General features: G+C 29.3%; 2 protein-coding genes and 2 pseudogenes across 2 annotated transcripts; 1 reads left to right on the forward strand and 3 right to left on the reverse strand.

Moving 5' to 3' along the window:
* Window positions 1-1,048: 1,048 nt before the first annotated feature.
* On the reverse strand, window positions 1,049-1,603 carry LOC125848560 (uncharacterized; annotated as a pseudogene).
* Window positions 1,604-2,307: 704 nt separating this feature from the next.
* Window positions 2,308-2,812, forward strand: LOC125850116 (protein PELPK1-like). The gene has a single exon (XM_049530014.1). The coding sequence runs from the start codon at window positions 2,328-2,330 to the stop codon at window positions 2,718-2,720; it is 393 nt and encodes a 130-aa protein (XP_049385971.1). The 5' UTR covers window positions 2,308-2,327; the 3' UTR covers window positions 2,721-2,812.
* Window positions 2,813-3,743: 931 nt separating this feature from the next.
* Window positions 3,744-4,433, reverse strand: LOC125871841 (40S ribosomal protein S16-like). Its single transcript, XM_049552528.1, has one exon. The coding sequence runs from the start codon at window positions 4,381-4,383 to the stop codon at window positions 3,931-3,933; it is 453 nt and encodes a 150-aa protein (XP_049408485.1). The 5' UTR covers window positions 4,384-4,433; the 3' UTR covers window positions 3,744-3,930.
* Window positions 4,434-14,872: 10,439 nt separating this feature from the next.
* Window positions 14,873-25,933, reverse strand: LOC125865891 (trans-resveratrol di-O-methyltransferase-like; annotated as a pseudogene).
* Window positions 25,934-26,347: the final 414 nt, after the last annotated feature.

Here is a 26,347-nt window from a genome sequence, read left to right on the forward strand (position 1 = left end):
ATTTTGTAAAAAAATTATGTGCATTCTGAAGAGTTGCACAGGTAATAAGCTAATCATATAAAATATGTCAATGTGTTGAACTCAAATAGAAAACGTTTGAGATTTCATGGTTTATATGTGTATAATTAAAAGAGATGACATATTTTATGTGGTCAGCTTAGTTACCTAACAGTTGAACTCAAATAGAAAACGTTTGAGATATTATGGTTTATATGTGTGTAATTAAAAAAAATGACATATTTTATGTGGTCAGCGTCAGGGACGGAGCCAGCCCAACCCCCTTCGGCGGAAAATATTACTATTTATATATGATTAAAATTATTTTTTTAGGTATATATCCTCAGTTAGTTCGTGTGTTTAGTTCTTCAAATTTTGAACCCCCTTATTAAAAATTCTAGCTCCGCCACTAGTCAGCTTAGTTACCTAACAGATTCTTGATTGGAACATTTAGTTAGGATTTAAGGTGTTTAATTGAAGCAAAACTTAATTCGAGTGTCTAAATATAATAATTTGATAATCATACGTTCATTAGGTGAAGTGATGCAATGAAAAAAAGAAGAATCAGTATCATATATATGTACTTACATTGAGTTAAACTATTCAATACCAGTAACTAATCATATGGTTAATTGGTGTAAACGTCTAACAAACACATGTTACACATTTAATTTATGTTTGTGTGAACATTTTGATCGTAACAACTTATCTACATCAAGTGTTTATGCCAAATTAATACAATTAACAATTGTCAAGTGATTTAATGAAGTAAACTATATGTTAATTAATGATGGTTAGGTTTTAAAGAGTCCATCCAAACACATGACATTATAACATTATTATTAATCTCATAATCATTTTATGAGACTTGCTCTTTTTACCTAGTTAGGTTTCTCTACATTCATTTGAACCATTCTTCATCTGTCATATCACTTTCTTTGAGGACCAAGGCAACGATATCTGAATTATACGCAACTTGCAGGCAAAATTTTGCAAACAATATTAGTTTTTTTTTCTTATCTGAAAATTAAATTGGACGAATGAACATGGGTAAATCAAAAATAGAATATTGCATCACCTTAATTAATACAAAGTTTATCTGGACAATCAAATACAGAACACTCAAGACGGTACAAACAATAGGATACATCGATACGAATCAAAAAGATTGAGACAACGAAAGAGCAAAACATCAAACGGTAAAGACCATATGGGCAAGGCAGGTAAAATGTTGGAAGCCGCGAGATCAGTTGGATGGAGGAGGTGAAAGCGTAGGAATGTTTGGAATGATGGCATGTTGGGCAGAGGAATAATAGCGGGCAATGGAGGCAGAGTGATCTTCGGAACAGAGGGCAATGTAGGCAATGGAGAAGCTGTTGGAAGCGTTGGCAACGATACAACACTTGGCAATGGTGGCAATGTGGCTGCTGTTGGCATGTTTGGAATAGCAGGGAATTGTGGCACTGTTGGCTGAGGCAATGAGGGGATTGTAGGCAAGTTGGGAAGTTGAAGTAGGCTACGAGCAGCATGACTTGTGGTGATGCTTGATATGGACAACAATGCCTATCATCAATAAGAGGATTGAGCCATTGTTGAAAGCGACCATTGTGTCAATTTGACAAATATTACTTGGTTTCAAGGAAATGAAGAAATGGAAGTTATTTTCAAATTTGAGAGAGATTGATCAATTATTAGAAGGGTATATATAGAGAAAGTGAAATATATAAGATGTTTAATTGTTAGTTCAACCTCATCAATGTAATTTATCTTTTTTCTTTTTTTAATGATCATGATGTCCGGATCAGCTTTCACGCATCTCAACTAATTCCATGAGATTTATATCCCCCCCTTCTTCCCAAACAACAAATACCAAGTACCTCAATCCATCAATGCTAGAACAAATGGAAAGAATTTCCTATATTTTTGTCTCCGCTGGAATTGATGTAATTATCTTTAGACATAATTGATGTCACCAATAGAGAATGGTATTCGTTTTTTTAAAAAATAAAAGAAATGATATAATCAATTTGAATGAATTGTCCACCAAATATGGTTGATCCAAACTTCATATATGCATAACTACTATCAGAAAACATCTCTATTAATAAGATCAAATGAACCTAAAAACAACATTTGGGAAGGTTAACTAACAACACAGTATTTAGAATTAAAAGTCCAAGCTTCCTCACCCAACATCTCACCAAATCCTAGTACCCCTCAAGAAGTTTCCCTGTATATATATATCCTTTATTGATGACAATCTCATCAAGTCAAAACAAAACACACTTAACTTCCTTCTAGTAAAAAACAATCTAGCAAATTATATAACAATGGCCGCTTCCAGCAACTGCTCAATCCTCTTGTTGATGGTAGCATTATTGGCCATATCAAGCATCACTACAAGTCATGCTGCTCGTAGCCTACTGCAACTTCCTAACTTGCCTACAATCCCTTCATTGCCTCAACCCACGGTGCCACAATTGCCCGCTATTCCAAACTTGCCAACAGCAGCCACATTGCCACCATTGTCAAGCGTTGCATCATTGCCAACACTTCCAACAGCTAATATACCTTTACCTTCTTTCCCTACATTGCCCTCTGTGCCTAAGATGACTCTACCACCAATGCCTGCCAGCATTCCTCTACCCAACATGCCATCCCTTCCAAACATTCCCACAATTCCAAATATTATTCCTGCAAATTCACCTCCTCCATCCAACTAAATACTAATCTCGCAGCTTCCAACCGCATGATATTTACCTATGTACCCTATAGGTCACTACCACATTGTATTTTATTTTTGCTTTTCTTGGCATCTTAATCTTTATGTGATTCTTTCACAATATATTGTATCATGTTATATTCTCCGAGTTCTATACATTGTTTGTCATTTGTGTTGATACAATGCAATGCCTACTACTGATTCGTGTGTACAAGTCCAATATAGTTTACACATGAAATATGATCAACTGTGTATTTTGAAAAAACTGGACCATAAATATACACATGGGAAAACTAATCTATTTGAAAACCCTAATTCGAAAATAAACATATTTAGGACGCTTATTCAAGAACTAGCAGAAACACAACATTCTTACAAGGTTTAATTTGCCTAAACGTCAACTTAGCTTTACAGAACTCAAGTAAAATAATAAGTTCATATTTCCAAATATCAAATTTATATACCTAAAGTTCAAACAGACATGCTTGAAGTTGAGGAATTTAACACACCGATAATCTTAAGTTAGCAAATGTGTGTGCGATCAAACAAGCGAGTCTAATTTTTAGGCATGGCAATATTCCACCCCAAAGGTATGAAAGTTGGAGACAAGTCAAGCCTAACAATGAACCCAAATGTCTGAAGTAGGCATATTGTTTGTGCAGTTTGAACTTCATACATTCAACAAAGTTAACCTTCCAAGACCAAAGGTCTGAAATTGGACAAGCCAACTAAACTTCAAACTCAATGTCTGAAGTTAGGATACTCTGTGTGCAATTGGAACTTAACTTAATTGACAATCTTCTAGCCAAAGGCCCTACTCAGGAGGTTGGAAACTAGAAAACCCGAACTTCGGAACTGAAATTGGCTGATTTCTAGTTTAAGCCTACATAAAATTAGGGTTGGTCTCTTACATTTTCAGTGGTCACCCACCAACCATCACAAGAACTATGATAACAATGAAACGATTGTAAATTGAGCACAACATTATCAGCAAGTAAGTAAATCTTGCAAACAAGAAAGCAAATTGGGAATTTGAAACTAACAATATCATAGCACTGTAAAAGTTTCAGCAAGAAAAAACAGACATGGCAAAAATTAACTAGAAGCCTCCCAAAACCAAATATGGTCTTTAAGCAAAACACCGAAAGGACACTAACAAAAACATTAATTCAATTACCGTAAATGGTAATCCAGAGTATTGAAGATTGAAATCAACGGTAAGATTTCTGGAACCTAGAACGAGCACCACGACCACCAAACTTCTTAGGCTCACAACGCCTAGGATCAGCAACAAGGAGAGTCCTATCATAGCGAATGAGAATATCCTTAATCTCCTTCTTCTGCTGCTCATCCACAAACTTCTGGTAAAACGCAACAAGTGCCTTTGCAATCGACTGACGGATAGCGTAGATCTGAGAAGTGTGACCACCTCCCTTCACACGGATTCGCATATCGACTCCAGCGAAACGGTGACGGCCTAAGAGAAGGATTGGTTCAAAGGCCTTGTACCGGAGGATCTCCGGCTGGACAAGCTCGATTGGGACACCGTTAATCTTGATCAAACCACGTCCACGCTTGCAGTGAGTCACCGCCACTGCCGTCTTCTTCCTCCCGAAGCATTGGACGGATTCCACCGTAGCTGCGGCTGCTTCTTGCTTCTGCATTTTTGCTGATTCTCAGAGCGAAAATGGGAGAGTGAGATGCGGGAGAGTGCGATTAGGGTTTATGAAGTAAAGTAAAATAAATCTGGGCTTGTGAAAACCCTTTTAATTTGGGCTTCCACGAAATACTTCATTGGCCCAACTCCAAAGGGACAACATGAAATCAAGTTTTTGCACGGATTGTCTCTATTTCGGGGAAATTTTTAATTTTTATCGTAGGTATTTGAAAGGGAAAAATTAAAGATCGACACGAAATAGGAGCGATTGTGTAAATGAGCCCCCATGAAATGGTCGAAGGACATAAACACTCGAATTTAGGATTGTTGTTTAAGCTGAAGTTGAATATTTTTTGGAGAAGTTCTAATGACTTTTCTTCACGTTTTGGTTTGTTCATGGACATCCCTCATATTTGTAATATTACGACTATCTTCTTTATTTTAAAGTTTTTTTAATAACTATTTTATTTTATTTGTTACTAATGAAAATAATAATATATCTGGACTAATTTGTCTTCCTTAAAATCATGATATTTTTTTCAGAAGTTTAATCTTGCTTACCTAGGTTAATTTTAAATATATGTTAGATGCACTTCAATCGTGTAGTATCTTGTCAAGGATAATTTTGATCATTTTTTACTAGAATTAAATTGTGACCTTGACAAGGACAAAGTCTAGAATTTTTGACAATAGCTACATTCATAGGTTTTGGCATGAAATTCAGGCATATATATAACAACATTTAAGTTGTTTTGACATGAAGTTCAGCTAAATAATTATAGTATTTTTTTTTGTAGAAACAACAATTTGTTCTTTATATTTTAATAATTCAACACCTAAATCACTTCAAATAAAGGCTCAAATTTGAAACATAAGTATCAAAGATCATTAAAAAAATCTTCAATCATTAATTTGTCAAAACAACAATAAATCTGACAAACTCATTTTACAACAATGATAATTTATAGATTCAAAATTTTCCAACAGCCCCACTTGATGTAAACTTACTTTTTATTTTCGAAATTGTGAATCCACTTCTTCAAAACATTCTATTTCATTTGCTATAAACTCGAAAAAGAGATACCAATTAAAATTATTGAATAAATTTGGTAAAAGTTAAATGTGATCGATCAATTAGAGGAAAAATGATGATTGAAAAAAAAAAGAATGTAAAAAAAAGGCAGAAATCTTTTTGTAATTAATGAACATCTAGACATATGATAAAGTGTTTTTATTAAATATTTTTACTCAAAAATTTGAAAAAGTTTGTGTATGTATTTGGAGAGCCTATTACATGGATAAGTTAACCCTACTTTTTTTTTTTTTTTGGTTGAAGTTAACCCTACTTAAAATATGTTGTTTCATTTAATTATAAACATTAACCTCAATAAGTTGTAAAACTTAATGTATATTCCAATTGATGTTGTGTATAACAAAGATTTAAATAAAAGATAAATTTTATCTGATTAACTTATCTATGTCATTAATGAACAGTTGTAAATATACACACACAAAAAAAATGTTATATTGTTAACCAAAATGTCTAATAATAATTGAATAATTTATCATGTATGTGTGAGATATTCAATTAGCATAAATATTATAATTTAAGTATGATTTGATGGACCCTTGTACTTGTATGATTTGTATTATGGACTCTTCTACTTAAACTTTTAGTTAACTGAACCCTTAAACACAATGAAACTCACCATTTCAAAACTCTTTGGCTTTGCGTAACTTCAAAACACGCAATAAAAACGACACATCAAATTTTAAATGACACATCACTTATTATTTAAAAAATAAACAGACAAACTATTCTAAATAAGTAAAATTATCATTCAATTTCTTCTCAATTTTTTTATCATTCACAACTTTTAAACGTATTTTTTATTACCAGCGTCTACCTCCACACCTTGAATCTCTGTAAAGCTCTTTTCCCCAATGAGAAAAACTAATGACCATCAAAATATCTCAATAAACGGTAATATTTGTCCACAATTTTACATAACACACTCTACATAATTTCACAAAGACATTCAATAATCACTTTTTACCCTTCAAAATTATTGAACCTTTATCACCTTAGGAGTTGTAACTATCCAGATTATTGAATCTATGTCACCTTATGAGCAGGGACGGACCTACGAGGGTGTTAGGAACCCTCTCGGTAAAAAAATACAATGTATATATAAGATAAATATTTTAATTATATTATCTTTTATATATATACTAGCTTTGAACCACTTCAATCAAAAAAGAGATAGTCTAGTGGTATTGTACAATTTGGGCTGAGAATGTCATCCCTAATTTGTAGGTTCAATTCTTGTTGGGTGCGCAAGCTACCTGATATTTTAATATTTAATTCCTTGGAATTTGCATTTTGCACTCTTGTTCACACAACTACTTCATCCGTTCAATAATAGTTGTTCACTATATCAAAAATAGTTGTCTAACAATATTTGTCCAATTTAGAAAATCAAGAGATAACTTGCCTTTTATGTCTATTTAACCTTGCTATTAATTACTATTTTTCATCTAACACATTTTTTAAAACATTAAATTTTATAAAGTCAAAGGATAAAATAGTAATATTACTCCTATTATTTATTATTTCTTAAGGGATGTGCCAAGTCAATAGTGATCAACTATTATTTTTTTTAGATCAATTATTGTCAAACAGAGGGAATATATTTTTATTTTTCGAGCCCTTAATATTTTGCTTCCGCCAATTCGTTACTAATTTGAAGAGAAGGAATGTAAAAAAGAGGAAAGAGAAAAGGAAATTTGAGAGCGTTGAAAGGGGGGAAAAGAGAAACGGGGAATTGAGTGGGGAAGAACATACAAGGAGGGTAAAAAGAGTAAAGGAAATGGGGAGGGGAGGGGTGGGGGGTGGGGAAAAAGTGACAGAAGCTTGGAGTGAATAACTATGAAAAATTATTTAGTAAAGTAACTGAACTTTGTTTTGTTTCACTAAAATCACTCAATTTTACACTTTTATCTTCAAAAATTATTAAACTACTTTTATCATTAAAATAAATTTGACATGACAAATTAAATTATTTTTTATGCCATGTAATCATGGATTCCACAAATAAATAAAATTGTAAAATTTATTTATTTTAATGTCATGTAATCATGGATCCTACAAATAAATAAAATTATAAAAAATATTCATTTTTATGTCCTCCTTTTAAACTCTGTTTTTGCAATTAAAACAATAACCTTTTTTTTTTTTTGGAAAATTACCGACAATCAAAATTTCATTCTTATCAACAACATTTTTAGAAATTCTAAATCACTTTGGAGATAAAATTAAAGAGAAATGAGTGTTAAATTCAATGACACTGACGATACTTGCCTTCAATATCCACCATGTGACTTAATCATGCTTTTACATCAGGAAAACACAAGTAACATTAGACCATTTTAAAAATATATATTACATACTAGGTTGTTATGAGCACTATTATTAGCCAACAAAAAAAACATTGTGTCATAATAGGTGTCTGGCATAACCACAAAAAATTACAAAGATAATTTTTTTTTGCTATGATTTCTAGTCTTCTTCTTCTCGCGAACTTCAACAACATACTCCTCCATAACTTTTCTCTTAAAGAGTTTGCCTCTCTTAGAAGTATGAGATGGTCCAGCAGTTTCGATACCTTCAATTGCAACTTCATCAACACCTTGAGCAACCACAACAAATATAGTTTAATGATTTTAGAAGATAAAAGTGTAAAGTTGAGTGATTTTAGTGATACAAAATAAAGTTCAGTAACTTTACTAGATAATTTCTCATAATTCATCAATAACCTGTTAAGGTATTCACTCAATTTCTTTGGTGGNGGTCTTTTTCTTTTAATTATTTTTAGTCTAAAAATTGTTTTACTCTCCTTCTACTCGTGAATTCACGTATTTGTGTCAATTCAATAATTAAGTTGCCACATAATTAAAATCGACGATCATAAAAGTTTAAAATACTGAGTTTTATTGAAGTTGGCAAAGAGTTAAGTAGAAGGGTCATAAATACAAACTCATACAGGTATAAGAGTTCATCAGACCATCTTGTCATAAAATTAATGAGCCTAAGAAACAGTTTGAAGGTATTCTATGTGTAATGAGTTATTCATATTGTTACAAAAAATGTGTCACATAAATTAACATTTTATTATTTTTATATTATTTTTTATTTTATCATTTATTGTGGTTGGTTGCACATAATACTAGACTTTTTTTTTGAATTTAGGTTATATAAAAAAGAATTTTATTTTTCACAAGTTTAATTTAATTAACCTGATGGAATAAGAAACTTTTATATTGATATAGAATTTAAACTCTTTTTTCTGGTAATACCAATCGTAATTTTTTGACAACTTTTATTTAGTATTTGTATTACGATTTTCATTTGACAATCTTTTTGTATCATTTTATTTCACTTATACTATACGGTCCTTAGTCATCCTAGCGAATAAATATTGAATGGTTCTCAAGATGTACTCAACACCAAATCAATGAATTGAATAAGAGCCAATTTAAATTAGCTGATTGTAAATAGTTGATAAATTTTAAGTGTTGAAAAGTATTTTATGTGGTGAAAGTAAATTCATAAATAAATTGTTATGTACTTGAATAAAATGTTAAAATTCAAAATAAGCTTCTGGTGTTCTTCTGATTCTTCTTGTCCATCTTTTTAAACACAGACACTAGTTTTAACTTTATGATTAGTTTTGGGATTGCATCCCAAGTTTGATCATGTTAGAATAGTTTTGGGTTGAGTTTATAAACACTCAATCCTTTGGTTGTTAGTAGATGGTTGAGTTTAATGTTTTGAATTAGGAAAAATTACGTGAGTTGGCAAACATTCCTAAATAATTAGTTAATAAGGGTATAATTTAATNGCATTGCTCCGTCAGGCTTTCGCCCATTGCGGAAAATTCCCCACTGCTGCCTTCTAAGAGGTGGAATAGAATAACCCGGTTGAAGCCGGACTTATTGCTATTGATTCGATGATCCCTATAGGACGTGGTCAACGAGAATTAATTATTGGGGACAAACAGACCGGTAAAACAACAGATAGGGAATATGGATTCTTTCGTATCTCGATTCAGTTTTTGAAAAAAAAAATGATTCATCGAAGAAAAAAATCAGAAACAACAATCTTCGCGGGATAGGGCACATTCCATTCCGCCATAACCACGCTTTAAAACTCGATCCAGCTCTCAAACTTTGGTTGTTAGTAGATGGTTGAGTTTAATGTTTTGAATTAGGGAAAATTACGTGAGTTGGCAAACATTCCTAAATAATTAGTTAATAAGGGTATAATTTAATTTATTTACTGTCAATAAATATAGTTTCAGTTTTTTTGCCATAACTAATGAAACCCACCACCTCTTCGTATACCAAATCAATAAAGTCCTTCATATGCTTTAGTATATAATTTTATACAAAATCAAATTTATCTCTCCTATCCCCATTCCATATCTTTCTCCTAAAATCACTCTTCCACTTCTAATTTGAATTTTGAATTCCACCTTCTCCCTCGAGTCGTGCTTTCACTTTTCGCAGGTAACCAACAAAATCGTGGGTGAATCCATTTTTTTTCTTTTTCCTTTCTTCAACAATTGTATATGTATTATGCTTGTTATTTTTTTATATATTTTTTTAAAAAAATCTTTCTTACTTACCAGATTATAAGTTTTTCAAAATCAGAATGGATGATTAATCTCCATCTATGAGGATTACGAGAGGTATGCCATTGCATGTCAATGTTGTTGACAATCCACCTTCGTTTTCAATGGGTTTAACTTAGGATTTTGAGGTAAATGTAGGGTCTATGACAAAATCTAAGCAAGTTCAAGATGAACAATCTATTGAATAATTGAGATCCAAGAAAAAAAATGACCCAATGGCAATTCAGAAAGTCATCAACAACGCGAAGGCTAGCAGCATTAAAATTGTTGAAGGAGGAAGTAAGAGAAAAGCCATAAACAGTGATTCAGAGGAGAGTGGATCTGCTTCATCAGAAATTGACAAATCTGAAGAACATCAGGAACATGATTTGCATGAAGTGTATGTTTATTTTCTGCTTAAATCACATTTTGTATATTAATATTTTGTATATTTTGTTAGTTATATACAATTTTTATTTTAAAGTCTATGTATAATTTCTACCTAAATAACACTTGTATATTGATATGTATTTATACAAATTGCTTGAAGTATATATGTATATTTTTTGCTTAAATCACATTCGTATATTGATATTTATATATTTTGTTAGTTATATACACTTTTTTATTTGAAGTCTATGTATAGTTTATGCCTAAATCACATTTGTATATTAATTTGTGTTATACAAATTGATTATATGTATATAGTGATTTGTATATTGAGTTAATATATACAACTATTGCTTGAGGTATTTGTATATTTTGTATATTTAAGTACTATATTCATATACTCATACTCATATACATATAAGTTTATAGTTATATACAAAGAAAATGCAAATACTAATATAGCTTATTTATACAAATGTTTTAGTTTTGTATAAAAGCATATAATAGTATGCAACACTTAACTGAAATATTTTGTATCTTTAATTTTTTTTATAGGGAATTAGATTCATGCTCAAAATTTTGTATATTGATATTTGTATATTTTGTTAGTTATATACAATTTTTATTTTGAAGTCTACATATAGTTTCTGCCTAAATCACACTTGTATATGGATATGTATTTATACAAATTGTTTGAAGTATATATGTATACATATAAGTAATCATATAAAATATAAAAAACTACTCGCATTAAAGAACACAATTGTATTCGAATCATATATAATACATATATACAAATCGTATCATTCAACTTTTTTTCGAACAAAAAAATAGAATAGAATTGTTAATATACGATTTCTCTAATCTTGTATAAATGAATACAAATTTTTGCGAAACTTCAGAATCAACAAAACAAAAATTATTCATTTTTCAAAATTTTAATTATATACTATACAAATCAATTGTATACTTTCTTGACGCTTCAAAACATGAAGTTTCCTTGAAAGAAATGATTACCTAGCGTTGAATATACAAAATTATTGATTAAGGGGATGCTTCAGTCGTTTGAGGTGGCAAGATGTTATGGACTTTTTATCGCTATAGAACTCTTTTTTGAAAAAAATATTTGATTTTGGACGTTTACCTTAAATCATGGGATTATGTAAATTTCATGTTGCCGTTTTTAGCGCTCATGATTTAATTTATTTAAAAAATAAAATATTGTATAAATTTTTAACCAAAAAAGCGTTATTTACAAAATAAATGATTAATAACAAACTAAATTGTACATATGGAATGTAATTATATAAATCATACCCATAGAGCGTTATTTTGAGAAATCTGTTTGCCATATATGAAATTTTCCCTTAATTATTGGGTTGAATTATTGAGTTTAATGTTTTGAATTATTGGGTTGAATTATTGAGTTTAATGTTTTGAATTATTGGGTTGAGTTTAATGTTTTGAATTATTGGGTTGAATATTATGGGCAAATTTTCAAAACAACAATATTTTAGCATCTAATAGGACCCTTGTCAACACTTTCAATATTTATTTAAAATGTCAATATTTTGATTTGTTATAAGGATGACTTTTGTATTTATTTACTTTATTTAATTTGAAAGAATATAAATCTTTAACAACATAATGGAGAAATTAATGGGAGAAGATATTTCAAAAAAGATAAAAATGCTTAAATCTCTAATCAGTTACTATTAGAGTCCTACAACGTGTCATCTTTCACTTCTTTATTCAGACGTCCTTTCATCATTGTTCTAAAAAATTCCAGTATCCATTTTCGAACAACTCCATTGAAATTGTAGTGGAGTTTTTGTTGATTTGTATCAGTTTTATTTGGATAAGAAACTGTTGAATTAATCAATTGATATTTCAAATTGAATTCCATCTATTTCTTTTAAAGTTCAAGATTATAAGTGAAAATAAAAAAATTGCTAAGTATTGTTTAAGTTTTGATTATTGTTTTTTTTTAACGAAAGTAGTTGGATCTGTGTATGTATTTGACATTTGTATCTTAAGTTTGATTTTAATAAAAAATTAGTATGAATACAAAATTTTAATATAAAGATACTTTTGTGAATGAAATGAACTTCTATTTGGGTGTTTATTTTTAGATTTTTAAGAAAAATTTGTATCCATTATAGGAATTGGTATGGATAAATGGTCATGATATTATTTTGTAGCTGGTAGTTATGAATACGACAAAATAAAATACAAAATCTAATATACATGTAATTAGGATGAATATCAATATAATGAATACATAAATAAACTATAGTTTGGTATTTGATCGCATCCATTATAGGTTTTTTGTATGAACAAAAGTTTATGCTTTTATTTTAGTTGGTTCTTTGGAATATTCAATATATTAGGATACAATTAGTAAATGAGAATATAATCTAGAGAAAGACAAAAAGAACACAATTTAATAACATACTAATACACAAAACAAGAATACAATTAGAAAAAAGACAAAAAGAATACAATCTAAGAACATACTAATACACAAAACAATAATACAATCTGAAAAAGGACAAAAAGAATACAATCTAAGAACATACTAATACACAAAACAATAATACAATCTGCAAAAAGAATATATAAACATGACACATATATTAAACAACTACATAATGAAGCTGATATAATTCTTTTTTTGAATACTACTAATTTGGGATACATAATGGATCCAGTAGAATACAATCTTCTTCATCACTATACTAGAATATATAATGTAGCTAAAAATAAAAATACATTAAACTAATCTTGGTCCATAAGAGTTCAAATTCATTTCATGTATGTGTGTTGTTGTTGGTCCCTCTCTGGTGCAGAGTTCTGCACACCTATTTTCTTCTAACAAAGTAATATATGCACACACAAGACTGGCAAGTAAAACCTACAAATTTGATAATATATATATATATATATATAATAAATTACAAAAAATTAACTATTGTGAAAAATCAGAAAGAAAAAAAATGAAATTTCAAAAGATATTTGATGAGATTGTATTTGTCCGTATAAGCGGGCTAAAATCTTCAAGAATATCCTAATTACTTATGAGCTTGCTTTCAAAAGTGGATTAATTTGTAAGAAATTTCGTATGAGATAACACTGGTGGTGAAAACGGAAGAGAGAGTAGATAGATTTGAGGGTAAAAACATAGAGAGAGGAAATAAGGTTGTGGGGTCTTTTTTTTTACTTTTAACCGGATAGTTGAGTTAAACTAGGTAAATGTGGGCCTAGTTTTGGGGTCTTTAATTATATTAGGATAGTAAGATAATCATAATTATATTAGGATACACTATATTTGCTAAAATAATGACATTATGACATTTTTAATAATTATTTTAAAGTGTAGATATTTTTATTTATTATGTTAGGGATTTTGACTAGTTTGATAATTTTCCCTTGAATTATTCGGTGAATATTACCTTTGCATTAAGGATGATATATGATACCTAGTAGAACACTTCAGAAGTTGAGTTATTTTATGTTATTGTTACAAATAAAAGAAATTATTTATAATATAATAATATTTATTAGCTTGTATAAAAAAATTTGTAACTTCATAATTATGTTAACATTTCTCTTTTACTTTATTCACTAGTAATTAACAATAATTTTGTAACTTCATAATATTTATTAGCTTGTGTTAGTAATTAACAATAATTTTGTAACTTCATAATATTTATTAGCTTGTTAATAATTAACAATAATTTTGAATTCAATTTTGAAAGTTTATCTCAAATGTTATTTCAATAAGTTTGTGATTTATAACTTCTTTTGTTTATAAAGTTTTGAGAGAGATATTTTTTCACGTCAAAATAATTGTGCTTGTTTGATACAGGAAGCTTGACTCTTTATCTATCTAATAACTAATATTATAATTATAATATAATTCATAAAAGACTTTCTGCAAAAATAAGTAGATTAATTAAGCCACATCATTAAATGTTATGAAAATTACATAAAGTAATTAATTCGGTGTAAAATGATATGATTGTGCAAATTGTTTTGAACTTTTAAACAAAATTGTGTTGTATCTTGTTCTTTACAATGGTATTATATTGTGCAACAAAAGGTGATTTAGAAAACAACACATTTAGAAATAATTTAGAGCGAAAGCTATGATTAAAAATATTTTTCATCAATTTATTTGAACTTCTTAGATTAAGTAAGCCTCATTTAGAAATTGATTAAGAGAAATCAATTGTGAATATATCCCGACATCTATTTAAGAGAGCTCATTTTTATAGTAGTATAATAATGAATTTATATTACAATAAAATCAAATTATTCATCTAATAATATAATAAAATGAGAACACATAAAAATAAATGGAGCTTTGGTGAACCCAACACCATTGCAAATAAAGAAACACGGCAACGCTGTAAATTTACATGCATTTTCAATTTAAGGGTAAATTTCAATAAGAGACCTTAAACCCAGAGCGGGGATTATTTTATATTCATTGAAACCAACTTCTCCCACTCTTTCTTAGTTCTCTCTTTGGCAGCACAAAGAACCATCATCAACATATCCATATTATGTTGTGCTTGAACAAACTCATTGCTTTGTTTTGGATCCTCTAGAACGGTATCTATGATTATTACTTTCCCTCCTTCTTCCTTGCTTGGAATTGACTCTCTGCATTTTTTCAGTATCTTCACACAATCTTCATTATTCCAATCGTGTAGAAAACACTGTTAAACATATGAATTAAGTTGAGAAGATCGAAAAGGATTGAAAGTGAGAAGAAAATATTTTATATAATATGTATGTACCTTGAGTAAGATAGCATTAGCATGAGGAATCTTATCGAACATATCTCCTCCAATGAAGTCCAAATTCCCACTTCCTTTTAGGTTACCTATAACTTGAGGGAGATCAAGTACTGTGCACTTTATGTTAGGAAAAGCTTTGGCTATGGCTATAGAAACGGTACCAGTGCCACCACCAACGATGTTAACCCCTCAAACACATGTTTACACTCTGTTATAAGTATATTGGTATTCAATCTCGAGTCACTAACCAATGCATCGTTGAAAATATCACCTAGTACACTAGGTTGTTCTTCCCCAATGTAATCCCATAAAGATTTTCCATGAGCGGTATGAAAAGGAGTGGGAGAATCATTTCGAAACCAATCACTTAACTCAGACCATGCTTTTGAAAAGACTGGACTATGGTTGGCAAGCAAGAGTGACCTAACATTGATGGGCTCATTTTTCACAAGAAGTTGACTAGCTGGAGTAAGGAAATATTGATCTTCATGTTGATTTAGGAAATCAGATTGCACAAGAAAGCGCATTAAAATTGGCAAGAAGGAAATCTTTGAAGAATTGACGACAGACAATTCAACAGAAAGATCAAAAAGACACATGGGCTTTCTTTTCATGTTTGTAGAGGACATCAAGAATTCCTAATTGAAGTGCACATCTTACCGTCGAAGAACTTACAAAGTTAAAAATATAATTTCAAATTTGAGCATGAGCGTGAAGAAGCTCCGTGGAAGTACTCTCACTTGATGACATTTCTTACAAACTTATTTGTAGAACTAAAATGAGAATTTACACAATTTTACTAAAATTTAGTCCTTTTCTTAGTTTATCAAAATTGAATGTTTTCCTTCAATTTCGTCCCGTGCTTAGAATCCTTATAGTAGACGTGTCATCTTAAAAATTGAATGGTTCAAATTTAATCATTTTTAATTAATTTTTTCTTATTAGAAAAATAATTTAAATTGATTTAAATCTAAGTAATTGCTTATACAGTGATAACAAATGTATTTACTTGCCAATTTCAGTCATCAAAAAAGTTTTTTTAAAAAACTGTATGCTAAAAATAATAATTTATTAATGTACGAAAATAAAAATTAAAAATATGATTATCTTAATAAAATAAAATATATAAATATTTAAAATAATCGCTAAGAATTTTGAAATATCAATTTAGATAATATTAAAGAAATAATCAATTTAAAGATTATTTTATAACAAAATATCAAAGATCATAAGAAAATCTTCAATCATTAATTTGCCAAAAACAACAATAAATTTGACAAGCTCATTTTATAACAATAATAATTTGTAGATTCATATTTTTCCAACAGCCCCACTTGATGTAAACTTACTTTCTATTTTCGAAATTGTGAATCCACTTCTTCAAAACATTCTATTTCATTTGCTATAAACTCGAAAAAGAGACACCAATTAAAATTGTTGAATAAATTTGGTAAAAGTTAAATGTAATCGATCATCAATCGGAGGAAAAAATGATGATTGAAAAAACAAAAGAATGTAAAAAATAGGCAGAAATCTTTTTTATAATTAATGAACATCTAGCATATAATAAAGTGTTTTTATTTAATATTCTTTACTCAATAATTTAAAAAAAGTTTGTGTATGTATTTGGGGAGCCCATTATGTAGATAAGTTAACCCCACTTAAAATATATTATTTCCTTTAATTATATATATTAACCTCATAAGTTGTAAAACTTAATGTATGTTCTAATTGATGTTGTGTATAATTAAAAAAGGAAAAATTAGCAATCAAGTCATAATACCTAACAAAAATAGTCAAAATAACAACAATTTAAATATTTATTTAAAATATCAGAATGGCAATATTTTAGAAAATAATTTGTATTCAGATTTTATTATTTAAATTTCCTTTTATTTATCAAAACACTCCTATGTTGGACCAAATTCTAAACCAATAACCGTTTATAAAGAAAAAAAAGAATTACACCACTACCCATTACCCTTATTTCCCCACCTTTCACACTTTCTTTCCCCCACCTTTCACATTTACCAGCTTCTCTTTCTTCAAAATTCTCACAAATTGTTCAACAAAATCTCTATTTTAATTCAAGAAATTTCTTGATTGTTAAACGAAATCTCTATATTAATTCAAGAAATTTCTCGATTTTCAAAGGTAATTTCCATTACTTACTGAGATTTATTTTGATTTGCTTTTTAAAATCACCGATTATGGTGTATATTCCGGATTGTATATATTACGAATTTTCAATCAATTTTTTTGATTTTTATGTGACTTTGTTTAGATATTCATCAAATATTTATGTTATAAATTACAATATATTCATGTGTATATTATACAGGTCTTAATCATGACTGTATTAGTAAGACATTTTTTGTATTTTAATCACAATTGTATTAGTAAGACATTTTTTGTATTTTATTTTTTGTATGACATTTTTTGTATTCATGTGTATACTCTCTGCAGTTTTAATCATAACTGTATTAGGAAGACATATTTTTGTATTTTATTTTGTTAAAGCAATATAAGTTTGATGAATACATTATAAGAAGAGAAATACAAACTTATTTGGTATTCATTTGGCATTTGGAATACAAAATGATATTGAAATACATCCTGATTTTTGGAATACAAACTGATATTGAAATACATATTGATTTTTGGAATATAAACTGATCCAGAGAAATAGTAACTACAATTTTAAAGTGAAATAATAATAATATAACAAGATTGGATATTGAAATATAAATACAATTTAGTTTGAATACAACTTATTCTATGTTTTATGTTTTCACCAAAAATGTATTTTCAATATCATTTTATTTTACTACTAATTTGTATTTATATTATTTTTTTAAAAAACTAGAATGCCAAAAGAGTTGTATTCATTATAATTCTATACCAACAATTTTTTGTATTTCAAGTTGTACATATCTTTAGGTATATAGATTGCATTCCATTTTTTATATAATTTAAATTTGTGACTCATATAATTTTTCAATTACACTTTAAAGTAATTACACGTTAAACACACAAAAATAAAATAAATAAATTCATAACATGAATATGAATACATTTCGGTTGAACACATATTTAAAGAATTTCAAACAAGTAAATATATAAAACAGAGGGCATTAGAAATTGAGAAACAATTCCACTCTAATAAGATATAAAATTCAAGCATCATTAACTAAGCAATACGCGATCCATTCCTACACGAACGCCTATTGTGCTCCTTAAACCCACAAGTACTGCAAGAATTCTTGCTCTTCTTCCCATATAGCTCGTACGCCTTGTCACGATACTTCTGGGATGGTCTTCTAGGTAGCTCTTTGTGCTTTGGAGGCCGCACTATGTCGTCCTTAATATACCCAGGTACATTCCACTCGTTTTGATCAGGTAAGGGAGTAATTGAAATGTTGTATGTATCCAACAAGTAATTACATGTTAAATACACAAAAAATAAAATAAACTAATTATATAAATGTAATGTGCGCTCAAACATCACTAGCTTCAAAAAGAAAAAATATAGAACATGCACTCAATACATACTGATTTGTATTTGCATACAAAGATTTCATTTTTTTAGCTCAGCTACAACAAATTGAATGCAATATTTAATTGTATCCAGAACTTACTATAAGGCAACAAATATTGATATACAATTCTTGATTACTTTATGATTTTTAATCCATTCAGTATATCACAGAATTTTTATGACTATATCCCTTTATAAATACTATTTATATTAACTTAGTGGGATACAAAATACTGTATGCATTAAAAAAAAAAAGCAGCTTCCAAACTATAAAAAAACAAACAATTTCATTCGTTCTACATCATAATTTGGATACAAAACATCCAAAAAAATGGGATACGAAAATCTCATATTGTTACTGTTTACATTAACAAAATGGGATACAAAAATATTGTATGAATTCAAATAAAAATAAAACAGCTACGAAACTCAAAAAAAAGCAAGCACTTTCAATCGTTCTACATCATAGTTTGGATACAAAACATCCAAAAAAAGCTAAAAATATCAAATAATACAAAGATTTCACCGATTTAATCAGAAAAAAATCAACCCACTATTATAGTCAAGATATACGAATATATCATCCAAACAAATACAATAATCGACAAAAATAAAAATACCTGATGTCGAAATTTCTTGAATTCAATGAAACTGACGAAATTATAGTCATGAATTTTGAAAACCTCCGTTTCAAGAATATGCCGAATTCAACTCGAAGTAGCTTTGAAAATTATCAATTGAATGATTCGGAAGACAAAACTATTTTTTGCAACATATGCTCTTTCAAAAACGTAACTGATTTATATTTAAAATCTTTTTTCCTTTTTGAAATTTTCTGTTCCATGATTTTCTCTATTTTGTTATTAATTATTTGTATTCTTTCAAATTAATTAAAATAAAATAAATACATAACTCATTCCTTAACAAACTAAAATATTGTCATTTTAAATAAATAGTGAAACTATTGCTAAGGAGTCCACTAAAAACTAAAATATTACTGTTTTGAAAATTTTTCCATTAAAAAAAAAGGAAAATTTTGTGTAATTAATTTATCTATGTAATTAATGACCAATTGTGAATATACACACACAAAAAAAATGTTATACCGTGAACCAAAAATGTCACATAAAAAATGAATACTTTATCATGTATGTGTGAGATATTCAATTAGCATAAATATCATAATTTAAGTATGATTTGATGGACCCTTGTACTTGTATGATTTGTATTATGGGTTCTTCTACTTAAACATTTTATTAATTGAACCCTTAAACACAATGAAACTCAACATTTCTGTCACGACCCAAACCGTCGTGATTAGCATCCACACTAACCCTCCGGTGGGAGAACCATTACTACTAATTAGCTAACCAAAGAACTACACAACTTAATCAAAACTAAGGCATTTAAAGATACAGAAGCAGATTTAAATGCAAGAGTCAAGTAGAGTTCCCATAAGCTTCAAAAGATCTAACAACGACTAACAAAACATTACGGCAATATTCCCTAGAACCTGAAAGTTAATGTACCAAAACTCTAACAAGGAACCATAAGTCTAAGGGAAACGGGTACAACCCAATTAAACATAAGAAAATCTAAAGTACTAGTCTAAGTCCGAATAAAAATGGACTAAACATAACGAGAACTCATGGCAACCTGGAAGAACTGGCTCACCCTTCAATTCGATTGATTACTGATCTTCTAGATGAGGTCTGTCAGTAGCCGTCTGAAAAAGCCCTATACTCAACAAAAAAAGAGCAAGTGCAGTATCAGTATACAACCACATTGTACTGGTAGGATCACGCGACTATCCCAATAAATAGAACATATGCAAATAATCACAACATAATAAAACAGGCATATACTGAACATGTACTATATCAGTCATCTCATCAGGATCAACGAATAAGTCCACATTCTCAAATACATCAATACGACAAGTCAATGGTCCTCTCATGGAACCCATATCCAAACTGTTAGTGTAATGGTACGTGGTATCCGATCCAAGTTAATGTGTCAGACGTGACATCTGATCCCATATGTGCGTCGAAACGTGGCGTCCGATCCAAGTTAGTGTGTTGGAACGTAACACCCGATCCATTCAACAAGTCACAATCACAATCACAATGTACATTCTCATAATCATACAATCAAGTGTTGATTCATGGCATACAATTATTTAATCATACTCATTTACGATTAGTGTGATTAATAATACAACATTCGCATACATACATGCATTAAGATGAAGTAATTACTAACATACATTACACCAACATGAAATCACAACCATCAACTACCTCGAACAAATATTGAATCCTCCTAAGAAACCTGATTCTTTTTTTTTCGGATTCTTTCCGCTTGTTCTAGATCTACAAACAAACAATTCAATATGGAGATCAACAATTAAGGTCTAATTTACTCGAATTATGATAAACCCAATAACCTAAGACCCAAATTATGATCCTAAGTGAAGCTAGGTTTTTTTCCTCCATCTAAAATTGTTCAAAACCCTTCCCCAACGATATACAATCAAGATTTTACGTTCTGCGGATCGAAAAATAGAATTGGGGAGCGAAAACCTTACCTTTATCACCAAAATTCGTGGAAAACTGTCAAGAACTTGCCTAGGTTCGTCTCCTAGCTCTCAAAAATGAAAATTGCACAATAATGGCGTTTTTTGGATTTATTTTCAACTTAAGTCGCGACTGTCCCGCTATAGCGGGCCCCATCCCGCCACAGTGGCCCCACCTTGGCAGCTTGCACGGAAACAGTGAGCTAATTTAAGAGTTTGAAACTTTCACAATACACATTCATCCCATGACACTTAGGAACTACCCTTTCACGCTAAGATCATTTTCAGGTGTTCTACTCGCCCGAATTCAATTCCGTAAAGTCGGTACGGGTTCCTTAACGTCTTAGCTATCTACTCATGTAATCAAATTCATAATTAGATCTCCCATCTGTTACCATATTTCCCTAGACCTCACTGACTCCGATTTCGTCCAAATCTAGACTAGATTGGGAAATTTTAAGTTACTACGAAAAAGTTTTCCAACCCAAAATTTTTCCATGTTGACTTTTCTATAACGACGGAAACAAGTCGTTACAATTTCAAAACTCTCTAGCTTTGCGTAAACTTCAAACATGCAATAAAAATAACAAATCAAATTTTAAATGACACATCACTTATTATTTATTTTTTATATAAAAAAAAACAAACTATTTTTTCATCTTTTTCACTCCATTCTTCAACTCTCTCCATTTTTTACTCCATTTCCTCCTCCTTCATTGTCTCGCCACAACTTTCTATCCTTACTTGTGCCACCACTTTTCTAAATAATCATTCAATTTCTTCTCAAAAATTTTATCATTCACAACTTTTAAGCGTATTTTTTTATTTACCAACGTCTACCTCCACAACTTGAATCACTGTAAATCTCTTTTCTCCATTGATAAAAACGAATCACCATCAAAATATCTTGATATATCCTAATATTTGTACACAATTTTCATAACACACTCTACATAATTTCACAAAGACATTCAATAATGACTTTTTACCCTTCAAAATTATTGGACCTTTACCACCTTATGAGTTGTAACCATCCAGATAATTGAATCTTTATCACTTAATTGGCAGTGACGGACCTACGTGGGTGCCAGGGAGTTCACACAAATTCCCTCGATAAAAAATTATAATATATATACATGATAGGTATTTTAATATTTTTTGTATGTATACTAACTTTGAACCACCTAAATAAAAAAAGAGAAGATAACCTAGTGGTATTGTACTATACAACTTGGGCTGCGAATGTCATCCCCAATTTATAGGTTCGATTCTTATTGGGTACACAAGTTACCTATTTTCTTAAAATTTAATTCTTTGAAATTTATATTTTGCACTCTAATTTACATATTTTATTTTTATTTTCTAAGCCCCTAAATGAAAATTCAGAATCTGTCAATTAATTTGAGGAGAAGGAAATGTAAAAAAGATGAAAGAGAAAAAGAAATTTGAGAGCTTTGGAAAGGGGAGAAAAGGAGAAATGGGGAATTGAGTGGGGAAGAACATACAAGGAAAGTAGAAAGAGAAAAGGAAATCGGGGGTGGGAAGGGGGGAAGGGGGGTTCTTTTTATCTATTTTTCTTTAAATTATTTTTAGCCTAAAATTTGATTTACTCTCCTTCTACGTGTGAATCTATGTATTTGCGCCAGTTCAATAATTAAGTTGTCACATAATTAAAATTAACGGTTTAAAATATTGAGTTTTATTGAGTATAAAAAATTCAGTTGACAAAGAGTTAAGTAGAAGGGTCATAAATACAAACTCATTCATGTATAAGAGTTCATCAGACCATTTCGTCATAAAATTAATGTGCCTAAGAAACATTTTGAAATCATTCTATGTGTAATGAGTTATTCATATTGTTAAAGAAGACGTGTCACATAAATTAACATCTTATTGCTCTTGTATTATTTTTTTTCTTTTACCATTTATTCTGTTTGGTTTCGCATAATACTCAACTTTTTTTTGAATTCGTATTATATGAAAAAGGAATTTTCTTTTTATCACAAGTTTAATTTAATTAACCTGATGGAATAAGAAACTTTTATATTGTCATTATATATAATTTAAAATCCTTTTTCTAATTTAATTTTTTGACAACTTTTATTTAGTATTTGTATTGGTTATAGTCATGATTTATATTTGATAGTCTTTTTGTTTCATTTTATTTTTCATTTATACTATACGGTCCTTAGTCAACCTCGCGAATAAATATTGAATGATTCTCAAGATGTACGCAACACCAAATCAATGAATTGAATAAGAGCCAATTTGGATTAGCTGAGTAAATAGTTGATCAATTTTTGAGTGTTGAAAGTAGTTTATGTGGTGAAAGTAAATTCATAACCAAACTGTTACGTGTTTGAATAAATGTTAAAATTCAAAATAAGCATTTGGTGTTCTTCTGATTTTTCTTGTCCACGTTTGCAAACACCGACACTAATTTTAGCTTAATGATTAGTTTTGGGGTTGCATCCCAAGTTTGATCATGTTAGAATAGAAACATGAATTAGGAATTATTTTCCGCATTGAATGTTTTGGATTATTGGGTTAAGTTTATAGGGACTCAATCCTTTGATTGTTGAACTTTTTACTTTTATATGATAGACTTTGTTTAAAATGATGTGGGGTTGGCATTCGAGTTAGTTGATGGTTCTTCCACTAGATTATTTAGTGTGGGTGTCACTTATGACGATCTGGGTTGTGACACATTCATTTTTATTTGTTTACTTTAAACTTTGCATATTCTTTAAAAAATAATAAACTAATATTATAATTTAAATACATATAACTAATAGTAAAGATAAAACATGATACACTAAAAATAATAAGGAAAAATAAAAATATTTTTTTAATAAGTAATGTATTTATAATAAAAATCAGAGAAAGCCTCCTTTTTTTTAATTTCAATTTTGTTTTTCATCTGATGTTTAATATATTCGACTATTCTAAATTCATAATGTATAAGGTTTCTATTCAAACAGAAGCGCTTCTTATTAAAAAAAAATTATATTCAAATTTTTTAATTAAAGAAAAAACTGCTCCACATATGGTCCCTATTTTTGAATTATGTATATGTATAAGAAACATGTGTTTGTTGTCCGTATTTAAACTTCAATTTTATTTAATAGGTGTACCCTACTATATGCAACTTGACGTGCTGGTGGGCTTTATTGATTGACGTAAAATACATGTGCGCAATATGTACATTAAACTAGTTACTTTTTTTTTGGGTCTCTTTTTACTTGTCTAATTTTAATTTTTTACTTGTTATTTTTGATAAATTAAGAAAAACAATATTTTTTATCTATTATATCCTCAGTCTATTTAGATAGTTAATATTTTTTAAAAAGGTTGAATTTCTTTAATGAGTAAATTGATTTTGAAATTCTATCAATTAATAGAAACAAAATGGTAAACTCAATATGTCAATAATTATTTTCTTAATAGGTGTGTTAAGTAAAAAATAGATAAGTAATTAAAAACAGAGGAAGTATATTAAAAGCATAAATGTTCTTAGAGACTAGAGTTGTAAAATTTTCTTTCATAAACATGTATGTATTTTTTTATATTCATAAGTTATTTATTTACCTATCTAATTATACATTAACGCTCCACTTAAAGTTTCATAAGCCGTTCTGTCGGTGAATGTTACCTTCGCATTAGGGATGATACATGATATCTAGTAGAACACTTGTGAAGTTGAATTATTTTATGTTATTGTTACAAATAAAAGAAATTATTTATAATCTAATAATTATATTAAAATTGTTGTAACTTCATAATTATGTTAACATTTCTTTTCTCTTTTACTTTATTCACTATGTATTTAATGTGTTGGTAATTAACAATAATTTTGAATTCAATTTTGAAGGTTTATCTCAAATGTTATTTCAATAAGTTTGTGATTTATAACGTCTTTTGTTTATAAAGTTTTGAGAGAGATATTTTTCACGTCAAAATAATTGTGCTTGTATGATACAGGAAGCTTGACTCTTTATCTATCTAATAACTAATGTTATAATAATTATAATATAATTCATAAAAGGTTATGAAAATTACATAAAGTACATTGGTAACCAACCTCGAGTCACTAGCCAATGCATCATACATAAAGATTTTTCTTCCCCCATGTAATCCCATAAAGATTTTCCATGAGCGGTATGAAAAGGAGTGGGAGAATCATTTTGAAACCAATCACTTAACTCATGCCATGCTTTTGAGAAGGCTTGACTATTGGTGAAAAGCAAGCATGACCTAACATTGAACGGCTCATTTTTCACTAGAAGGCGACTAGCTGGGGTAAGAAAGTAGTGATCTTCATGTTGATTTAGGAAACCAGATTGCACAAGAAAGCGCATTAAAATTGGCAAGAAGGAAATCTTGGAAGAATTGATGACAGACAGTTCAGCAGAAAGATCAAAAAGACACATGGGCTTTTCATGTTTGTAGAGCACATCAGGGATTCCTAGTTGAAATGCACATGTTACCGCTGAAGAACTTATGAAGTTAAAAATATAATTCCAAATTTGTGCTTGAGCATGAAGAAGCTCGGTGGAGGTACTCTCACTCGTTGACATTTTTTAAGAAACTTATATATTTTTCTTAGATTTTTCAACAAGTCATGTAGAACTAAAATGAGAATTTTGCCAGATTTGGTCTATCTTTGGTGCAATTTATAATCATTTTCTTAGTCTAGTTTTGATGTAGTTTTTTGGCCTTTAGTAACAACAAAATGAATGAGAACCACATATCTAATTATATCTATTGTTCGCAATTTAAACTTATCCTCAAATACACCCAACTAATAAATGAATGACAGTATGACACTCGTCATATTATTTAGGGTAAAAATTAACGTATTTAATAATTACTTTAAAAATAAATCAATGTAAAGGAATGTGTATCTTTGTTTGGTAAAAAAGAACATGCGTGTGTGATATATAAGTTATACTAATTTTTCAAATATGTATTAAATAAGTCATGTTTTTAAT

Source organism: Solanum stenotomum, chromosome 1 (genome assembly GCF_019186545.1).
Source record: "Solanum stenotomum isolate F172 chromosome 1, ASM1918654v1, whole genome shotgun sequence".
Taxonomy (NCBI): domain Eukaryota; kingdom Viridiplantae; phylum Streptophyta; class Magnoliopsida; order Solanales; family Solanaceae; genus Solanum; species Solanum stenotomum.